Below are 22,126 nucleotides of genomic sequence, written 5' to 3' on the forward strand. Positions count from 1 at the left end.
TAAGGGACAGTGGTGGAGAACATGACCAGTTGGAATCAACTGCAGAAGCTTCTGGAGACAAGACACAGCAGACCCTGCTTTGGGCTACTGTGGGGCTGCCAGAGGAATGATGGAGAGATCTGAGGTGTGTTTCAGAGTCAAAGTTGCATGCAGATTCTACAGTTGGTGGGCTGAGAGAAAGGGAGGACACAGGAAGATTGATGCTTCCAGCAGGTGCATGTTCGTGAGGTCATTTTGAGATGGGAGGCAGAGGGTTAGGAATGGATTTTGTTTCAGCAGTTGATAGGGGAGAGGTTAGAGAGGAAGCTAGAGCTCTTAGAGATGTTAGGTTTGGAGATGTGTTGCACGGCCTGAGACATCTACGAAGAGATGCCAAGGAGCCACTTGGGTATGTGAGTGAGCTCTGGAAAGGGGTATGGGCTGGAGTTCAATATTGGGGGTTTTTCACCAGTAGTTGGTATTTAAGGCTACACAGCATATCAGGATGCGCTGGAAGAGGGTGTCAAGAGAGAACTGCAATGCAGAAAGGTAGGCAGGGAAAGTGCCTTGGCAAAGGAGATGTAGGAGAAATGGCAGCGAGATCAAAGGACAACTGTTCTCCAGGGCACTTGTGGAAATGCACCAGGAGACCCCGAGGAGGAATGGTCAGAATCTGCTGTGCGGGGCAGGGCACCCAGGACAGGGTAGTTGGAGAAAACTGGAAGGCAGGAGAGTGGCGTTGTGTGGCAACTCTTTAAAATAGCGTGGGGAGGGTCCAGGATGAGGATGCCGATAGGGGAGGGAATCAGGGATGCAGGAAGAAGAGAGGGGCCGGGGACCTAGGCCTGGTGGGGGTCTGGGGCCCAGCTCAGAGGTGGAGACAGAGAGAAGAGACAGAGAGCCAGGTGCTGCTGCAGAAGACATGGAGAGGAGACAGAGCCAGGTGCTGCCCCAGGAGACAGGGAGAGGGGATGGAGCCAGGTACCGCTGCAGGAGACAAGGAGAGGGGATGGAGCCAGGTGCCGCTGCTAGCACTGAGCATCCCTGGTTAGAAAACGTGGCTTCTGCCAGAAGTTCCTATGTTTTCATAAAGGATGAGGGTTTACTGGCTGGTTTGGGGCTGTCCTGAGGTGGGGTGGAGGTCTAGGCCAGGGGACACAAGGTAGACAAGTGAAGTGGCATGGTGGAGGCAGGTGGAGGTGGCAGAGGGGACGGGATTGGCAGGTGAGTGGGGAGTGCGGGCGGGCGGGCACACCGTGTGGCCTGCCCTTGGCTTCTTTCCTTGGCTCTGGGAGAACGTGGGGTGTGGTTGAAAAGATTGGGTGGGACCAGTGCAGTCCTAGAGAGTAATTTGCCCATTTCATTCCCGGAAAAAGGAGAAGAGCAACAGCCTTGTATGGCTACACTATCAGAGCTGAATATGGCACAGAAAAGCTTCCATGATGGTTGATAAGACTCTGGGAGGAAGGAAGCCTGGTTTGGGTGCAGCCTGACCAGTGGCGATAATAATGATGCCGTCTGCTCAATATGAAGATAAGGTGAAGGGACAGGTGTGAGAACTGGAGAGGGGCTGCGGGCACTGCCTGGCTGAGCTGTGATGCTGCTGGGAGCACTCAGACTCCTCTTCAGACCCAGCAAGGGCTGGAGAGCTTGTAGGGACAGATGAACAGTCTGGGTAGTGCACTGGGCACTGCTGTCCTGATAGACCCTGCAGTTTCCCAGGACATGGTGCAGTATCCTCTGACTGGGACCCTTGGCATTCCACCATGAATGTCTGACCCCAGATTTCAACCTCTCCCACCTGCCCTCCATGTCTCCTTGTCTCTGAAGGTTTGGCCGTAAGCTGTGTCTCCTGGGCACCGTGCTGGTCAACGCCGTGTCAGGTGTGCTCATGGCCTTTGCGCCCAACTACATATCCTTGCTGCTCTTCCGCCTGCTGCAGGGCCTGGTCAGCAAGGGCAACTGGATGGCCGGCTACACCCTAAGTAATTATCATGGGACTGAGGCCAGGTCTTGGGGTAGAATGGGATGGGCCTAACGTGGGTGGGGGGTTGTTTGTGGGGTCAGGGAGCTTGCGGGGGCACCAGTTCCTTGTTGTTATGTGACTAGGGCAGGACACGGGCTAGAATGGCCTCCTGTCTTTTTGTGTCTGAGACACTTAAATTATCACTTAGATTAGTGATCTATTAATCAACTAATATATTTGGAGAACAGAAAGATCCCATGCTGGTGTGCTCACAGCAGTCAGGAGGGAGTGCAGAAGAGGAGATAAGTGAGAGAATATTCTAGCATCTTACATAAGAAAGAACCAGCAACTCCTTAAAAGAAATACAGCAGACTCGATGGGCTTGAATGGCACTCAAGAATTAGGAGAGGAAACAGGAGCAAATAAAATAAGGATTTTGAAAATCAGGATTTTGAAAAAGTTGAAGTATAAACCAACATGAGGAGTTTTACGTATCAGCCTTTTTTCCCCTTTCAAATATTCTACGGAAGATTAAGAATACAAAACAAAAAACCCTTTCCGGGGGGGAAGCAGCTTAAGAGTTGTCTGTCCTTCCCCAGGTCAGGGCACGGCAGACAGCAGTGAGGATTAGCCACACTTTTCCTCCTTTGTGGGGGAGGAAAAAGAAATAGCCACGTTTCATCATCTTCGAAAACAAAGTGCTATCACTTGGCATTCTGAGAGCTCATTCACTAGGGCCAAGAGGATCCACCCACGTTCCTGCCTTGAGAGGCCATGAGCAGCCTGGTGAGGCTGAGGTGGCTCAGCCCCGTTAGTGTGGAGCCTGTGACAGCCTCTGCTGCTAGGCCCCGTCCCACACATGGTTAGGGGGTCTGACCCGGGGCCACATCCATGTTCAACACCACCCGCAGCCCCTCCACCCGTGACTCCCCTGACTTCCTTTCCCCCTTTTCATTTTTGTTCCCCTAACACGTATCACCCTCTAACATAGGATTGCATTCTCTTATCTGTGATGTGGATCATCTGCCAAATGAGGCCTCCAAAGGCAGGAGTCTACCTCCTGTGCTCACGATGTATCCCAGACACCCTGAACAGTGCCAGGTCCCCATCAGGCACTCAAAGATATTTGCTAAATGAATGAACACCCCTGGGGTCCTGACAAATATTCCAGCTGAGTCTGGAGCTTCTGGAGGAAGGCGCTGGGGAGGAGAGGCCAGTGGACTGAGTCCTGAGGCAGGTAGAGGGGAGTGCAGCTGGTAAAGGAACATGCAGAAAGGGGACAGTCAGGGAAAAGCCAGAGAACGAAGCAGCCTGGTGATCTTCGCGGCCTTGATTTGATGGGTCCGGGGCCCCAGGGAGAAGGGGAGGCGTGAGCGCAGCTGTGATTTGGGAGAAGGAGAAATGGGAGAGACACAAGAGAGAAGCCTGGGAGCAGGTGGGGCTCGGCAAGGCCCAGTGTGAGCTTCCAGCGGGGAGACAAGCTGGACTGGGGCCGGAGCTTCTGAACGCACGGCGACGGGTTCTTGTGCTCCTGCGGGGAACCCGCATAACGACCACGCCTCCTGTTTCAGTCACAGAATTTGTTGGCTCGGGCTCCAGAAGAACGGTGGCGATCATGTACCAGATGGCCTTCACGGTGGGGCTGGTGGCGCTTACCGGGCTGGCCTACGTCCTGCCTCACTGGCGCTGGCTGCAGCTGGCAGTCTCCCTGCCCACCTTCCTCTTCCTGCTCTACTACTGGTGAGGCCTTTCCTCCCACCTACGGGGAAGGGGCGCCGGCCACCCTTCTGGCTGCACTTTCTGTCCTCTCGAGGAACCAGGCTCTTGGAGTGGGAGGCACCTACAGGCGGTCTTCCAAAGGGCATGGTGTCCACATGGATAACGCACGGGGCTGCGTGGAGCCCGGCGCCTCCCACACGCATAATGCATAGGGATGAGCTGAGCCCGTCACTTCCCACACGCATGATGCATTGGGATGAGCTGGTCCCGGGGTTTCCCACACGCATGACGCATAGGGATGAGCTTGTCCCGGCGCTTCCCATACACATGAGGCATAGAGATGAGCAGAGCCCGGCGCTTCCCACACGCATGATGCATAGGGGTGAGCGGAGCCCGGCGCTTCCCATACGCATGAGGCATTGGGATGAGCTGGTCCCGGGGTTTTCCACACGCTTGACGCACAGGGATGAGCTGGTCCTGGGGTTTCCCACACGCATGATGCATAGGGGTGAGCGGAGCCTGGCGCTTCCCATAGGCAGGATGCATTGGGGTTAGCTGGTACAGGGGTTTCCCACACGAATGATACATAGGGATGAGTGGAGCCCGGCGCTTCCCACACGCATGATGCATTGGGGTTAGCTGGTCCAGGGGTTTCCACAAGCATGACGCATAGGGATGAGCTGGTCCTCGGGTTTCCCACACGCATGACGCATAGGGCTGCACAGAGCTGGGGGTTTCCCACACACATATCGCATGGAGCTGTGTGGAGCCAGCGCTTCCCCCCACTTGTACTGTTCAGGTTGTTCTGTTATTCCCAGGCGGCCGTGGTTACATGTGAAGCCATCCTCAGACAAAGCCTCTTTAGATTGGTTTCCCCAGATAAAGGTGAGCCATGCCAAGAGTCAGACAGAAATCCAGGGAAACGCAGGGCCTCAGCATGTGCACCTTCCAGAAACACAAGGCCGAGCCTCACTCCCGGGTGAAGGAGGCAGCTTTCTGAGGGTTGCTCAGTGGCCTCGGGAAATCTGTATCAGCGTCCTGTGGTAGGAAAGGCTCCACACGTGGCAATTCCACTGCAATGGCTACCACTCCTGAGAGTCCCCTAGTCTCTCCTAGGGGTGCTGGCATGAAGGCAGATATTCTGTTATCTTCTTGATCCTCTCCCTCTTCCCCCTCATCTCTTCCTCTCTGCTGTCATCTCTGCTCTTCTCCCACTTCATTTTTATAGTACTATTGGTATTATTAATAAGGCTCTGAAATACGTCTCATCTAGCCGTAGAGCAGACATTTGATCTTGATTGAATGAATGAATGACAACAGGCCTACTCAATGCAACGATCTCTGGGGAATGTGTACCCTGAGCCATTATGAAACAGAATCAGTCCAAACAAGGTGTTAATCATATTCGCTGTGAGTGCTTGGCAGGGTCTGAAGGGCAAAGAACTCCACAGGTCAGTTTTTATTGTGGTGGAGGGAAGAGGGGGTAGCAGAAAGGGCCACAAAGGAATTTCTCATCCCTCCATCTTTTGTCTTAGTTTGGCTGAGAGCAGACGTCATCTGAGTGGTACTAGAGTTAACCCAGTCTCCCTAAACGACAGAGTTGTACACGTATGGCTAGGAAGTTCTGAGGAGTCTGCCCTCCCCCTGCCTCATCCATGTGAAACAGGGCTCTCTCCGGCAGAAAGGCAAAGTCTGCATGGTCAGGCGGGGGAGGCAATCAATGCCTGCCAGCTTTCAGAAGACCCTTGTGCCAGAAAGGCCAAGTCTTTGAGTTGTACCCTCCTCGTCCCATTTGAAATAGACAGCAGGGTGTTGATTTGATATTAAAGGACAGTAAATATGTTTTATTTCATTTGGGAAATATTTTGAGAAGTGTTCAACAGCCCTTGCATTGCCTGGAGATACCCTGATGTCATCGGGTAATGTACATGGAGCATCTCCTCTATGAGCGTTTTCCCTGGGGGACAAAGGCTGCCACGTCCAGGAGAGATGAGACCCCTGCTGCACAGAAGGAAGGCTACATAGGAAGTGATGGCTCCCTTTTGGTCTATAAATCTTAGGTGACACTAGGAGTATGAGTGACCCACAGAGCTCCTGCCTGGGCCACATGGGCTAATAGCGCACAGTGACCCCAGGTCCTCACAGAGCTCCCACCCGGGCCACATGGGCTAGCGCACAGTGACCCCAGGTCCTCATCTTCTTGAGGGATTACCATCCCAGTGTGAGGGGGGCAGGCTGCACTGAGCAACAGCATCACCCTGCTCAGGGCTGAACGTCAGATGAGTTCCGGGGAAAATGCCAGATAGTGATGAGTGGTGTCTGCAGGTGTGTGCCGGAGTCCCCTCGGTGGCTGTTATCACAAAAAAGAAACACTCAAGCAATAAAGATCATGGACCATATCGCTCAAAAGAATGGGAAGCTGCCTCCTGCTGATTTAAAGGTGCAATCTAGGAAGGGGTATCTCACATCACTGAATCTGGGGCTGGATTCCGGTGCAGACTCACCTGGGGCTGCCAGGGGAAGGAGCAGAACTGGGCTCCTTGTCATGGGTGTGAAGCACAGGGGTGGCAAGGCCCACCTCCCAGGTGGCTCTGCTCATGACAGTGTGAGTGTGGCTGATGCTCTCCCTCCCTCCTAGATGCTCTCCCTTGAAGAGGATGTCACGGAAAAGCTGAGCCCTTCGTTTGCAGACCTGTTCCGCACGCCACGCCTGAGGAAGCGCACCTTCATCCTGATGTACCTGTGGTGAGGAGCGTTCCCATGCGTTTCCCCAGGCAGAATCAGCGCGCTCGCCCAGGCACTAGCCTATAGATTACAGACAGTGGAATACTCAGGTGGAAAAAGAGAAAGGGAAAAAGAATTTTAATATAGTTGTGAGTGGTCAAAGAGCTCTTTTTATTTCTCCTTTGGGGATTGAATAATAAGAAAAGGCTTCATTTTAGTAAGGGGCATTTGTTACCTATGGGAGGTCACCAGTGGGATGAGTGAAATAGGATAAAGGGTTATCAGGGCTGTCTCCATTCCACATGATCTCATCTTCTGGGAACAGCCAAGTCTTGACTCAGCATCAGAAGGTGGATGAGAACTCCTGCAGCTTTTGAGGAGCAAGTTCCATTCCTCATATCTAAACACCCTAGACCCTACCTGAGCATCTCTGTGCATTTGTTACCTATTGACTAGAAAATGCATACCCACATGGACCCACCCACACACGCTTTGCACATTCCAGGGGTCTGCATGCTCCCCCAGCTGCTGTCCTGAGCAGGAATCCCCTGTCCTGCTCCCTCGGAGGACGCTGGCTCACCTCCTCCACGCAAGGGCTTTCCCCTCAGCATACAGTGAGGGCCCCGCAACTGCACTCTTGGCCTCGCCCCTTCAGCCAGAGCAGCTCTGCTACCCAGGCACACTTGTTTGCGCTTCTATGTGAGGTTTTACTGGAACAAAGAGTTTGTAGTAAGTCGGTGCCTGGCATATTGCAGACCCTCAATCAATATTTGCTGAAAGTTGAATGAGTAACCACTGTGCCCCACAATCTGTCCAGGTTCACCATGTCCTCTCTTGCCTCACCCTTCACCTTCCCTGTCTCCGAGTTTGCCCTTGGGGTCCTGTACCCAGCCACATGCTGGGCCCGTGAACCTTTGCAAATAGCCCCATGTACCTGGCGGGTTTCCACGGATACTCAGTGCTGGACTCAGCGTGGAGGCTGGGACTGGCTGCTGCAGTGGAAATAACTGCCCGCTGTGCTGCGCTGTCCAGCTCCTCTCCCCAGCCCCAAGACTCCCTGCAAGGCAGCGTTTTTGACTCTTCTGTTCTCTTACCCCCACCTCCAATCCTCTGGCAAGTTCCGTCAGCTAGCTTGGAAACGCCTTCAGAACCTGCTGCTTCCCATCGTGAGCACCCTGGGCTCCCTTGCTGGGGTTGTAGCCCTGTCCTTGGCACTAATTATTTGTATAAATGTCAGCCGTTTCATGGACACTTCTGCAGCATCTCTTACCTGCATTGCTGTAGGTGCCTTCTGGGTGGCCTGCTGGCTTTACCCATGCCCCTTGGTGCTCCACAAAGCAGGCAAAGTCATCCCTTAGGGCTCAACAGACTTTGTCTCTCCCTGTTTATCCTCTGCTGGCTTCCTAATCACTCACAGTAAAGCCAGATCCTTCTCTGTGGCCCACAAGGCCTCACGCCATTGGCTCCTGGACACCCTTTTCTACTGTCCTGCTCGTTGTCATGACTGAGACTCAAAAGGTCTGTCCACCATGTCCTGGCTGTGTGACCTTCCAAAGGGCCTTAATCTCTCTGTGACTCAGTTTCCCCCTCAGTAATGGGAGAAGTGATAGTACCTATATCATAGATGTGATGGGAGGATTAAGGAGATTATATGTGTAAATGACATACAAGAGGGTACAGCATGGATGCAGGAAAATGTTCAATGTCAATGTGGTTTTTTTTGTTGTTATTTTAATACGCACATGCAATTCATGGGTTCTGCCCACAGGTGGCAGCCCGGCACATTTGTTAACTGGCTTGTTGACAGGAAAATCAAGGTTATACGTTCCTTTCTCTTAAACCAGTTTCTTTATCAGTAATATGACTGTTGTCTTTAACTGGCTAAATGGTATGGAGGCACTCAGGCTAATCTCAACTCACTGAGTTGGTTGCAGGCAAGTGCCTTCTTTCTTGTTTTCTTGACCCTTGGTCCAATCAGGAATAATTTAGGACTAGAAACAAAGGCATGCCAGTGCTTCTTCAGGCGAAATTGTATCAAACAAGGAGATATATTCCTTAGCAACATCCATTTTCATCTCAGTTTTGGAGCTGATAGGCAATTTGCATGCTGGGATGAAATAGTAATTTCTTATGATCCAAATCTCTTCTCACAATGTAAATATGACTGTAAAAGCTTTCTAGCTTCCAAATGATATTTTCCCCACAAAGTGACACACGAGGGGCCCTACATTTTGGCTCAGGTGAGAGTGATTTAGCTAGGGCCTCAGCTCTGTGTGCTGTATGCTGTAATGTTGCTACATTTTCTCAAATATGGACAGAGGGGGTGTACAGTGGATGGAAGAGCATAGGTGAATCAACAGCGCCCACTAAGGACAGCGTAATAAGGGGCAGGGAACGCCATGGTGCGGTTGGAAAGGCCTGGCCCATGCCTCTCTGTTGTGCTGTGAGTCCTCTGAGTGCCCTGAGTGCATAATACTGTGTGCCGGGAACTATAATTGGCACCTCTGTACCCTAACTCAGTGAGTACTCAAGATAAACAGAAGTGGGAGGTACTATTACGATCCCATTTACAAACGAAGGAACTGAGGCCCAGAGAGGTTGGTTAACTTCCTCAAGGCGACACAGCTCATAACGCAGTCTGACACCTGCCCCCTTACTTCCTGCCCTCTCCTGCCCACATCCTTGTAGGCCTCTTGGAGTGTCCAATGAGGTTACGCATGTGAAGGGCTCGGTGCAGAATCGGACATCTAAGCGTGCGGTGAACAGTAGCCATCATCACGTCCTATCTCCAGGAGACTTGGGGGCATATCCTACAAGTGGTACTCTCACATCTATCATGAAAAAAAATTTATCATCAAGGGCCCTTCTAGGATACGCTTTCTCATTTTTACTCCCCTCTTCTCATATTGCTCTAGGGCGTTCTAAACCCAGTGATTCAAGCTCTTCTCCATCTGGGAGGGGCTTCTTTATCAGTCTCTGACTCACGCCTTTGACTTGAAACCTCCTCTTGGCTCAGGTTCACCGCCTCTGTGCTCTACCAGGGGCTTATCCTGCACATGGGCGCCACCAGCGGGAACGTCTACCTGGATTTCCTTTACTCTGCGCTGGTCGAATTCCCGGGGGCCTTCATCACCCTCATCACCATTGACCGCGTGGGCCGTATCTACCCCACAGCCGTGTCAAATCTGTTGGCGGGAGCAGCCTGCCTTGTCATGATTTTTATTTCACCTGGTGAGTTCTCTGCTTTCATCATTTCTGAGGCAATCCAAGCGTGGGGAGAGTGTCATAACTCTTTGATAAGCCTCTGGAACGAGAACAAAGATGAGGTGCTACCTTTGTCTAAAATGTGTGTTTAAATTTTAAATTGAGGGGCCAGGTGCAGTGGCTCACGCCTGTAATCCCAGCACTTTGAGAGGCGGAGGCAGGTGGATCACCTGAGGTCAGGAGTTTGAGACCAGCCTGGCCAACATGGTGAAACCCTATGTTTACTAAAAACACAAAAGTAACCGGGCTTGGTGGCAGGTGCCTGTAATCCCAGCTACTCTGGAGGCTGAGGCAGGAGTATGGCTTGAACTCAGGAGGTGGAGGTTGCAGTGAGCCGAGATCACACACTCCAGCTTGGGCAACACAGCGAGGCTCCATCTCCAAAAAAAAAAAAACCCAAAAACCAAAAAAAAAAAAAAAAAAAAAAAAATCCCAAAATTAAATGGAGTTTTAACATACATATAATCAGCAAACAATAAGTGCACGACTCCATGAGTTTGTAAAAATGTGTACACCCGGGCAGCATGATCCTCATAAAGACGGAGAACATTGCCAACTTCTCCAAAGCCTCCCTCATGCTCCTTCACAACAACCCCCGCCACCACTCCAAGGTCACCACTACCCTGCCCTTTGTCACCACAGATTGTGTCTGTTCTTGAGCTTCATATAGATGACACCATACCAAATACACTATTTTTGTTGTTGTTGTTGTTGTTGTATTTTGAAACAGAATCTTGCTCTGTTATTCAGGCTGCAGTTCAGTGGTGCAATCAACAGCTCACTGCAACCTTGAACTCTTGGGCTCAAAGTATCCTCCCACCTCAGCCTCCTCAGTAGCTGGGACTACAGGCATGAGCCTCCATGCCAGGTTAATGTTTTTATTTTTTGTGGAGATGGAGTCTTACTATGTTGCCCAAGCTGGTCTCAAACTCCTGGACTCAAGCAATCCTCCCACCTCAGCCTTTCAAAGTGCTGGGATTATAGGCACAAGAAATTCCTCATTGCACCTATGAGATCCACCCATGTTGTCACATGAAAGTGTAGTTGGTACTTCAAACAAAATTATCGTGTAGCATTCCATTGTGTAAATATGACACTCTGCATCCCTTTCACTGTTGATTGTCACTTGTGTTGTTTCCAGCGTTTGCCACTTATTGGGACTAAAATCATCCTTGCACGTATCTTTGGGTGGGCACATGCTCTCACTTCGCTTGGGTACAGGTCTGTGAGCGTACTTGCTGGGTCCCAGGGAGGCATATGTTTAGCTCTAGCAGACACTGCCAAACAGCTTTCCAAAGTGGTTAGACCATTTTATACTCCTCCCAGGAACACATGGGAGCTCCAATTATTCCAGATCCTCCCAACACTTGATCTGGCTCATCTTTTTAAGAGGGGCCATTTCGGTGGATGTATACTTTAGTCTGTAATTCTTACAATCAAAGATAAACCAAGCTACATTTAAATCTAAAGCAAATTAACTTCCGTCAGTTTTGAGTACATAAATTGCCTTTCACATTCACTGCTCTTGGATATGTTGTAAAATAAATACAAGGGCAGATTTGCTCTTTTCTCAGTTTTTATTGCATGTGCTCTGCACTTTGTTGGCTTAGTGACTCATTTTGACAGGCTTTCGGGCAGGGTATTGTAGAGACCGTTCTGTGAAATCTGTATGCCCAAGAACTGGGCTGTGTAGATCAGGCTGGAAAGAAAAACGGGTGGGGAAAGAAAGCTCAGTTTTCTTTTCCCTTTTTTTCATGGAGAAAGAACAGAGAACACAGGAAAAGGGGCAGCATGGATCTGAAATAGATTTTGCCCACTTTCTTCCCAATCTCTCTGTTTTTGGAATCCTGGGTAAGATGTGATGGATGGGCAGACTTTTAAAAAGTTAACAGCATTGAGTGCCAAGAAGGAGGGCGATCGAGGGCTAAGTCCATTCAGTTGTCACCTGGACCAAGCCCAGGCATCGTCCCCTCCCCAGCCTCCTCCTCCCAGTTCCTGCCCACCCCTCGTCCCTCTGTCTTAGTCCTTATCACATTTTAGGATAGTCATTCATTCCTCCAGCAGGAAATATCTCCAGGCCTTCTATATGGCTGGCAGGTATCTAGGCACTAGGATTTCAACCATGAGCAAAGCAGAAAAAGTTCCTGCTCCATGGAGCTGACATTCAGAGGGAAAAGAGAAGGATGTCAGTGCTTTCTACAACGGGCACGGGAGGCCTGAGGAGGCCTAAATGAAGTGGGAAGAGCCATGCAAAAATCTGGGAAGAGTTTTCTGACACATGCAAGGCCCTTGGGGGGAGTAGAGTATGGCATTGGGGGGACCGCTCAGGATTTAGGGACCAGAGTCAGGCGAGCTCGTGGGGAGCAGTGGAGCAAGGCATGGAGTGAGCTGGGAAATAGCCAGCTGTGGACTTTATCCCAAGAGTGGTAGGAAACCACTGGTGGCTTTGAGCAAGAGTGGACTTGACCCGACTTCAGTCTTAACTGGGTCACTCTGGCTGCTGTAACGAGTGACCCAGGTGGTGCAGAGTGGAGACATGGTCAGTTCTCTGAGGCCAGGGATGCTGTTCACCTCTGGTCAAGCATCACCAGGCTAACGACCTATGAACGTGGACCTCCCTTGAGGCATTGGAGTGAACTCCTTGCCTTTTATCTTTTAGAAGCTAGATGAGGTGTGGCCCTTAACAGAAGGCTCAGCTTGGCTTCTCTATCAGGGCTGAGAGCTGCAGGAGGCAGAGAGACTGTGTTGCACCCATGAGACGGGTGAGGGGCGCTCTCGTTTGGACCCTCACACTGGCTAAGTGAAATGAAACAAGACTTCCATAAATAGCCAGTATCTGGGCACAAGGGTCAAGCTGACATCGTGTCTGTGACCCCAGAGGCCTTTATAGTGAGCTGGTGTGTCACAGGGTCACTTGCATTTCCGTGCTGGGGGTAACCTATGCAGAGAAGATGATGGTGGTTATTAAGGATCTGAGCTTCTTTCCAGTGAAGCCAAAATCTTTGATCATTCTCAATAGGGAGAGGGCTTTCTGGGCCTTCAGATGGTCAAGAACTCCATAGCACCTGCCAGCGTGAAACAAGGGCTCGCTTCCCTAATTCTCAGCCTCTGAGACTTTTATGAAAGGTGTTTCAGTTAAAACTGTATTGGAAACAAATATTAGATTGAGGATTAGAAATCTGTTTCGTTAGTTTGAGAACTACTACTAGGGGGATTATGTTTATTGAGTACTTTTTGTGTTTCAGGCACTGAACTAGCAATGGATACTGTCATGTAATAAATAAAAAGCCAACTTTAGAATTCTGTGGCCACAGTGGACATTTGACACACATCAGCTCTAAGCCTCATGACGATCTATAAGCTGGGTGTCATTATTCCCATTTTACAGCCCAGGAAACCAGGCTGAGATTCAAAAAGCCCATTCTTTTCCCTGCACAATGGAGTCTTCTTGAATATGTCATCATCAAATCCCCAAATCTCTTGAGACTCAGTTTACTTATCTCAAAATGAAAAAGTTAGATAAGACAACCTTCCAGGCCCCACCAGCTCTAACAGTCCAAGCATGACCCACCGTGGCCTCTCTCAGTAACTCAGGGAACGAAGCCCCCATCCACCGCCCACACCCTCTTTGTGCTTCCTTTCCAGAGCTGCACTGGTTAAACATCATACTCATGTGTGTTGGCCGAATGGGAATCACCATTGCATTCCAAATGATCTGCCTGGTGAATGCTGAGCTGTACCCCACATTTGTCAGGTGAGTGCATGGAACAGGGGTAGCCAGTGACATGGCTGTGAACTCACCAGCTCAGTGGGAACCAACATCTCCAACAAGGTGCTTCCTCAAGATGCCCCCGCATTGCTCAGTTTGGACATTGAGTGGCATTGTTAAGAAATCACATTCGGAGAGATGGGGTTAAGCATCAAGAGAGGGTCAACACATAATTACATCAAAAAATGTGAAACGGGACCCTGTGAGCTGACAGACGGTGTCAAAGTTGTTCTGTACATACAACAAGTACAAGAACAAAAGGCGGCTGGTGTAGAGAAGTGAGCACTGGACAGGGACTTGGGAAACCTGTGTTGTAGCCCTGTCCTTGGCACTAATTTATTGTGTAAACATCAGTCATTTCATTGACACTTCTGGGCATCATTTTCTTAAACAGCTGACATTTGTATAGTGACACATGAGTATTTCCATACTTGTGATTCCATTTAGCCCTTACATTTGTTCTTGGGTTTGATTATCCCCATTTTACATATGAGGAAGCTGTGATTTAGAAAGGGAAAGAAGCCGTGAAGGGGTCAGACAGCTAGAAAGAAGCAGGGCTGGGGCAAGGACCACATCTTCCTGACCTGGAACCCTGTGGTTTTTCCATTACAGCACATTACTGTTGTGTAAACTGAGGAACTTTTCAAAATTGTGGTAAAATATACATAATATGAAATTTACCATCTTAACCACTTTTAGGTGTACAGTTCAGTAATGTTAAGTACCTTCACACAACCAAGCTCCAGAACTCTTCATCTTGCAAAACAGAAACTCTGTACTCATTAAACACTAGCTCCTCATATTCTCCACCCTCCAGCTCCTGACAACCACCTGTCTACTTTCTGTTTCTATGAGTTTGGTTACTTTAAGTACCTCATATAAGTGGAATCATATAGTATTTGTCTTTGTACGATTGGCTTAGATCACTTAGTGTAACGGCCTCAAGGTTCATGTATGTTGTAGCATGTGCCAAAATTTTCTTCTTTTTAAAGGCTGAGTAATATTCCATTGTACATGTGTACCACATTTTGTTTATCCATTCATCTCTCAATGGACACTTGGGATGCTCCACTGCTTGGCTATTGTGAATAATACTGCTATGGATATGAATGTACAAGTATCTCTTCAAGACATCTTTCAGTTCTTTGGGGTGGAATATCCAGAAGTGGAATTATTGGATCATAATGTAATTTCTATTATTAGTTTTTTGAAGGAACTGCCATTTTTTTTTCCATAATGGCTGCACCATTTTACATTCCCACCAGCAGTTCACAAGGGTTCTAGTTCCTCCACATCCTTGCCAACATTTGCTAATTTCTGTTTGTCTTTTTGATAGTAGCTGTCCTAGTGGGTTTGAAGTGTTATCTCATTGTGGTTTTGATTTCTCTGATGATTAATTATGTTGATAATCTTTTCATGTGCTTGTTGGCTATTTGTATATTTTCTTTGGAGAAATGTCTACTCAAGTCCTTTCCCCATTTTTGAACTGGTTTTGTTGTTGTTGAGTTGTAGCAATGGTTTATAAAATCTGGAGATTGACCCTTTATCAGGTATACAATCTGCAAACATTTTAGCCCATTCCATAGGTTACCTTTTCATTCTGTTGATTGTGACCTTTGATGCACAGAAGTTTTTGATTTTGATGTAGTCTAATTTATCTCTTTTACTTTTGTTGCCTTTTCTTTTGCTGCTGAAGAACTTACTTTTTTAAAATCAAGTTTATTGAGGTATAATTGACATAGAGTAAAATTCACTGCTTCTAACATGCAGTTAGATTAGTTTGATGACACACACACACACACTGTCTCGCACATGTATATATAGTCATTTAGCCACTGCCACGATTAAAATAGAGAGTATTTCCATGACCCCCAAAAGGTTCTTCATGTCTCTTTGCAGTCAATCCCCTTTTCTTCTCGTCTCCAGACCATGCAGTTTTAGCTTTTCCAGAGTGAGCTGTAAATGAAATAATAGGGCATGTCACCTTTTGTGTTTGACTTCCTTCACTTAGCATGATGAAACTCACCCACTTGTTGGATGTATCAGTGTTTTGCTTGTTGTTGCTGCATAGTCCTCCAGCGTGTGAGTGTCAGTGTGCCACATTTCATACAGTTTAGCTATTCACCACTTGAGGGACATTTGGACTGCTTCCTTCAGAGTGATTCTGATGCAGATGCTATAGACACTTGGATGCAGGCCTTTCAGTGGATGCATGTTTTCATTTACGTTGGGTTAAAAACTCAGGAGTGGGATTGTTAGGTCATATGGTAAGTGCGTGTTTAACTCTATGAGAAACTGTCAGACCATTTTCCGAAGTGACTGTGCCATCTTGTGTTCCCACAAGCCATGTTTGAGGAATCCTGAGGTTCCACATTCTCATCAGCGTTGGTGCTGTCAGCCTTTTTTTTTTTTTTTTTTTTTTTTTTTTTTTTTTTTTGGTGGAGTTTCACTCTTGTTGCCTAGGCTGGAGTGTAGTGGCATGATCTCCACTCACTGCAACCTCAGCCTCCCAGGTTCAAGTGATTCTCTTGACTCAGCCTTTTGAGTAGCTGGGACTACAGGCAGGCACCACTGCACCGGCTAATTTTTTGTACTTTTAGTAGAGAGGGTGTTTCACCATGTTGGATAGGCTGGTCTTGAACTCCAGACCTCAGATGATCTGCCCGCCTCGGCCTCCCAGAGTTCTGGGATTACAGGCGTGAGCCACTGCACCTGGCCTGGTGGTGTCAGCTTTCTAAAAGTCGTTTTGGTAGGTAACGGTATTATTGTGACTTTATTTTTCCTAGTTACTAATAATGTTGAGTATCTTTGCCTGTACTTACTGCCTTCTGTACCTTGGAAGACTTAGTTTTAAATGAAGATTACTTTAATTGTAAAAGTAACCACTTTACTTAAAGTTCTAAGAAATTCTAGTTTGTTAGAAATTCCATATGTTACCTTAAACTGTTTTTCCTCTGTATACATTGTTTCTTCTCCTTATGTCATCATACCGATAGTTTCTAGGAAACACCCCAGCTCCCCAGTCTCATCTTATACATGCACAGTGCTCTGAGCCCTTCAGTAAAGCCAGAAGACACCAGGATGGCCTTGATTCACTCTTACCTGACTAATCCTTTATTAAGAGGCCATGTCTGAGACTCTCATTGGTAAAAAGTTACTTGGACTGAGTACAGGAGATGAAGGCAAATTAAAGAGAAAACCTTCTATATTTGGCAGTTCTGAGCCCAGAGTCTAAAACAGCCAGGCCAAACAATTCCATTGTCATGGCCACCGGGCCAAGGGGACTGACTCAAAATATAAACTGTGAAAGGTACTGAGTGCATAGTTCTCTAGGGAGAAGGGCCAAGTAATCCATCCTTGAGGAACCCTTGACCACTTCACAGAGAGCCGGTGGGAGAATCATTCTCATTCACTAGGGAGGGAAGCTAGATGTTCAGAAAAAACTCTCAACTTCTTACGTACACACTCGCGCACACACAAGGTAAGGCAGTCATTCAAGTTCCGATATTTCTAATCAATTGCATCAAATTTAATATGCAGAGAAGGGATAATTTCTGTGACTTTATTACTTTATAAGCACTCCATGTTTAGACAGTCTCTATGTAAAGCATTTTGGCCCTGCCTCTGTTCCAGGCGGTTTCAGAGTTGGACTGCTCTTCTCCCCCTCACTTGGTGCAGCGCATATTATAAGAACATTCATTCGGCATTAATACTCACTGCCTCGCTTTGAAAATGATCTTTCCATTTTTATCTCCTCACCTTCTTATGAGCTCCTTGAAAACAGAAACCCCGTGTCAGGTCATACTTCTCTGTACCTCACAGAACTCTTCTGTGGCCATACTCACTACATGCTGTAAATGACTCAATGAACGAAGTACCACAAACATCTGAATTGTAAATAAGGTGCCTAGTTCCCTACTTCTTCTAGTTTCCATGTGCTTGCCATTTTTTTTTCCTTTTTAACAATTTTTTTTAAAAATAGTAAAAAATAACGGAGTCTTTTCTTGCACCTCTTGAAAATCACACAAAAGCTATTAGAAGAATGAGGGAAAATGCAAATGCATTTGAAACCAGGATAACATGAAAAGACAGTCTACAAGAGGAAGGGCTGCCTAGTGTGTGAGGTCTAAGGGGGTCTGAGAAGATTCCAGGAAAGGATCCCTGTGACAGCAAATCATAGGCAAGGCCAGCAGCTTTCCAAAGTAGACAGTGTGCCTTGAAGGGTGTGACCCATGGTCACTTGTTTGGAGGAACAGAATGACAGGTGCATGGGCTGGAGGTGGAAGCTCCCTTCCCTGGACATTGTATGGTTGAAGGTGAAGCAGGGAAGGCAAGGCTATAAAAGAAGATGTGCAGAAACTTTCAGACAGCAGTTACTGAGAGGCGGGTGGAGGAGACTAGTTCCACATCGTCAGCCGCTGTAGATCAGGAATAAGTGAGCTAAAAGCATCTAATCACATACAACCCTGATCAAAGAAAGAATTTCTACTAGCCCAGAACATGGCCTGGCTGCTTCCCCACAAACACTTCTAGAAATGACTGATAGAGGAAGAAATCACAGTATGAAAAGACGAGTAATAAACCAAAAAGTAACTCATTCAGGAACTACACAAACATATCATGAGATAAAGGGCGAAAGGAGCAGAAAAAGCAAAAGGCAAATGAAGAATACTTACCAGAAAAATACTGTAACAACATAGATCAACGTTCTAACCACCTATACGACCAAAATGTAAAGTATTAATAAATCAGTCATCTCCATAAAAATAAGAGTTTAAAGCAGAGGTATAGTTCTAGAGAGAATATCTGGCAAGACAATAGAAGACGCTGAAGCTGTCTTAGGAAAGAAACAAAACAGACAAATTAAGAAGTGGAGAAATTCTTGCATTTGAGAAATGAAAATCAATGTGAGGGAAAGGCAAGACAGGACTAAGAGTTGCAAAGTAAAATGGAAATAAGAAATAAGCAGAGTTTAATCTGGGCACAGTGGCTCATGCCTATAATCCCATCACTTTGGGAGGCCGAGGCAGGCGGATCACCTGAAGCCAGGAGTTCGAGATCAGCCTGGCCAACATGGTGAAACCCCGCCTCTACTAAAATTACAAAAATCAGCTGGGCATGATAATGCATGCCTGTAGTCCCAGCTACTCAGGAGGCTGAGGCAGGAGAATCACTTGAACCCAGGAGGCGGAGGTTGCAGTGAGCCAAGATCGTGCCACTACACTCCAGCCCAGGCAGGAAGACTCTGTCTCAAAAAAGAAGAAACAAACAAACAAACAAAACAAAACAAAAAACCAAAGAAATAAGAAATAAGTAGAGTTTCAAAGGTTTTATGTATGTATGTATGTATACAGTCTGTAACCCTTTTGGTAAAAAAAAAGATATATATACACCCCCCACCAACACACATACACAATAAATATACTTCAGGAATACATCTGAAAATAAAAGAATGCTTGAATCTATAAATTAAAGGGCCACATGTAACAGGAAAAATATAACCCAGTGAACAATATTAGGACATATTTTTATTTGGTTACTATACTTTAAAGATAGAGAAAGAGTCACCAAGTAGTCAGGCTGAAAGTTTGTCACCTATATAAGGAGAACAAATTGTTATCATTTCATGAAGACAGTCAATGCCTGCAATGACCTCAAGAAAATAAAGTATAATCCAATTATTTTTATTATTATTTTTTTGAGACAGAGTCTCTGTTGCCTGGAGTACAGTGGCATGATCTCGGCTCACTGCAACCTCTGCCTCCCTGGTTCAAGCGATTCTTCTGACTCGGCCTCCTGAGTAGCTGGGATTACAGGTGCCCACCACCTTGCCTGGCTAATTTTGGTATTTTTAGGAGAGATGGGGTTGGTTAAGCTGGTCTCAAACTCCTGACCTTAAATGATCGCCTGCCTTGGACTCCCAAAGTGCTGGGATAACAGGTGTGAGCCACCATGCCCAAATCCAGTGAATTTTATCCAACCAAGCTCTCATTTCTATAGAAAAGCAATAGCCAATCATTTAAAAATACCTCATATAATATGGTTCCTATGATCCTTTCCCAAAAAAATTGTTAGAAAAAAATTCAGTAAGTGCAGTGATGAATGGGGTAATGTGTCAGAATTATTGGTAGTGATCATTGAAATTGATATTAAAACGAGTGTGGTTTTGGCTACAAAACAGAATATAATATCACAAATCTGAAAATAAAGAAAAGTTATAACTAATAAAGATTGAAAAAAGAAAAGAGAGAGAATGTTGGAGATGGTATAATACACTGATTTCTTCAATACACTTTTTTTTTTGTTGGAAAAGTGTATCATTAAAAACTGACATGTATAATTTGTTCAGCAGCAATATATTTGTAAAAACTGATAAGTAACATCCTAGATATAAAGGAAAACACTGAAAGTAATGATATAATCAACTAAATCAGGTCATGGAGGGATGGCTTGAGGAGGAAGTCGAAAAACACTAATTTTATGATTGTTCATAATAGGAAGTTAGTCAATACTGTCTAAAGAAATAGAGTATTAATTATATAAGGTTATACAAGTAATCATTTGACTAAAAATACAGCCCTTCCAAATTATCAGGAAAAATACACATAACCAACACATACCGAAAATAAAAGACACCAGAAGCAATAAAAAGCCCTGGTGTGAATAGATGATAGAATATGAATAGATGACAGCATTGATATGACAGAATTGACATGATAGAATTAAGACCAAACATTTCTGACCTTTAAATAAATGAAAGGAGGCTTAACTCCTTTATTGGAAAAAAAGATGACTCCCTAGCTTGATTACAAAGCAAAATCCAACAATATGCCTGCATATATAAAGTATAACTTTTCTTCAGAAACGCTAAAAGGAAAGAATGCACAAAAGCATACTAGGGAAATATATAGCAAGTGTCATAATCTAATCAAAGTTGAATTTATGGAATGGGAAAAGGTACTAAATAAGATAAGGAGGGCCCTAAATAGTGATAAAGAAGGAATCCACAATGGTTTTAAAAGGGGATTTTAAAAAATATTTAATAGAAAATTCCAATAATATTTAAATTGCTCTAAAGCCTAGAAAAAGAAGGAAATTTTCCAAGCTTAAAAAATAAAATTAGCATAATATTGGTACCAAAGAACAACAAAGACAAAGGAAATGAGGAAACTACAGACATATATTTGTGAACATTGATCTAGAAATCCTAAACAATATATTATCAACCAGTGGAGAATATTAAAATAATTGCTATTCTGTGTCTTAGAAGAATTACTCCAGGAGTGCAAAGATGGCTCAGTATTAGAAAACCTCACAGTATAAATCAAGTTTATAAGTCAAAAGAGAAAAATTATATTATTATCTCTACTGATACTGAAAGGCATTCAATAAAATTTCCACCTCTACATTTGTTTTAAAAATTTCTAAGAGATGATATAAGCATTTATATCATTTAGGATATAGGTCATAGAGGGAGGGCTTGGGAAAGAAATATAAATATATGAATTTTGTAATTAGTCATTGTAGGGAGTAAGAAATTATGCAAATAATTGCAAGAGAAGAAGTTTAAAAATAATACCCTAAAGGATGGAACTTTTCCTGATTTATTATTCCTATTTTAATCATGTTTTCAAAACAAAGCTCAAGACTGTTTCTAGGAATACAAAATTGAGCATGGAACAAAGTGGAATTTACAATTTCTGACATCCAATAAAAAGTTACCAGGCATACAAAGAAGTAGGAAAAGAGAACCTATTTTGAGGAGAAAAATAAATACATTCAAACTGACCTAGAAATGGCACAGATGATAGAACTGGTGGACATGAACATTAGAAGAGTTATGATACCTGTATTCTCTATGTTTAAGAATCTAGAGTAAAGATTGAGCATGTTAAGTAGAGATAAGGAAAAAAAAATGTAAGTCCCAAATTAAACTTCTAGAGATAAAAACACAATGTCTGAGATGAAAAATACACCATGAGTTAACAGCAGATTAAACATTATGGAAGGAAAGATTAGTGAACTTGAAGATAGCAATTGAAACTCAAAAAGGAAAGACAGACAGAATCAGTGAGCTGTGAGACAATTCAATGCATGTAATTGGAGTCTGTAGAAGTGAGTAGGAGGGGTTAATAGAGAGAAATAATGCTTAAAATTTCTTCAAATTTGATGAAAACTTCAAATACATAGATCTAAGAATCTCAATAAATACTAACCACAAAAAACATCAAGAAAGGCACATCATAAAAATCTTTAAAAGGCCAGTCTGGGCAACATGGTGAAACCTTTCTACAAAATCTACAAAAATTAGCTAGGTATGGTGGTGTGTGCACGTAGTCTCAGCTACTATGGAGGCTGAAGTAGGAGGCTTGCTTGAGCCCAGGAGGTGGAGGTTGCAATGAGCTGAGATCACGCCACTGCATTCCATCCTGGGCAACAGAGCAAGGCCCTGTCTCAAAACAAAAACAAAAACAGGCCGGGCGCGGTGGCTCAAGCCTGTAATCCCAGCACTTTGGGAGGCCGAGACGGGTGGATCACGAGGTCAGGAGTTCGAGACCATCCTGGCTAACACGGTGAAACCCCATCTCTACTAAAAATACAAAAAACTAGCCGGGCGAGGTGGCGGGCGCCTGTAGTCCCAGCTACTCAGGAGGCTGAGGCAGGAGAATGGCGTAAACCCGAGAGGCGGAGCTTGCAGTGAGCTG

General features: G+C 45.8%; 1 protein-coding gene across 2 annotated transcripts in view; it reads left to right on the top strand.

Moving 5' to 3' along the window:
• Window positions 1-22,126, top strand: part of SLC22A1 (solute carrier family 22 member 1) — a 35,582-nt gene that overhangs the window by 7,148 nt on the left and 6,308 nt on the right. For both annotated transcript variants that reach the window (XM_023218987.2, XM_023218988.1), the window contains exons 3-8: window positions 1,810-1,964; window positions 3,517-3,685; window positions 5,990-6,104; window positions 6,303-6,409; window positions 9,405-9,619; window positions 13,298-13,406. In XM_023218987.2, coding sequence (XP_023074755.1) covers window positions 1,810-1,964; window positions 3,517-3,685; window positions 5,990-6,104; window positions 6,303-6,409; window positions 9,405-9,619; window positions 13,298-13,406 — 870 coding nt within the window. The remainder of the gene's footprint in view (window positions 1-1,809; window positions 1,965-3,516; window positions 3,686-5,989; window positions 6,105-6,302; window positions 6,410-9,404; window positions 9,620-13,297; window positions 13,407-22,126) is intronic.

This window comes from Piliocolobus tephrosceles, chromosome 5 (genome assembly GCF_002776525.5).
Source record: "Piliocolobus tephrosceles isolate RC106 chromosome 5, ASM277652v3, whole genome shotgun sequence".
NCBI classification, from domain to species: Eukaryota; Metazoa; Chordata; class Mammalia; order Primates; family Cercopithecidae; genus Piliocolobus; species Piliocolobus tephrosceles.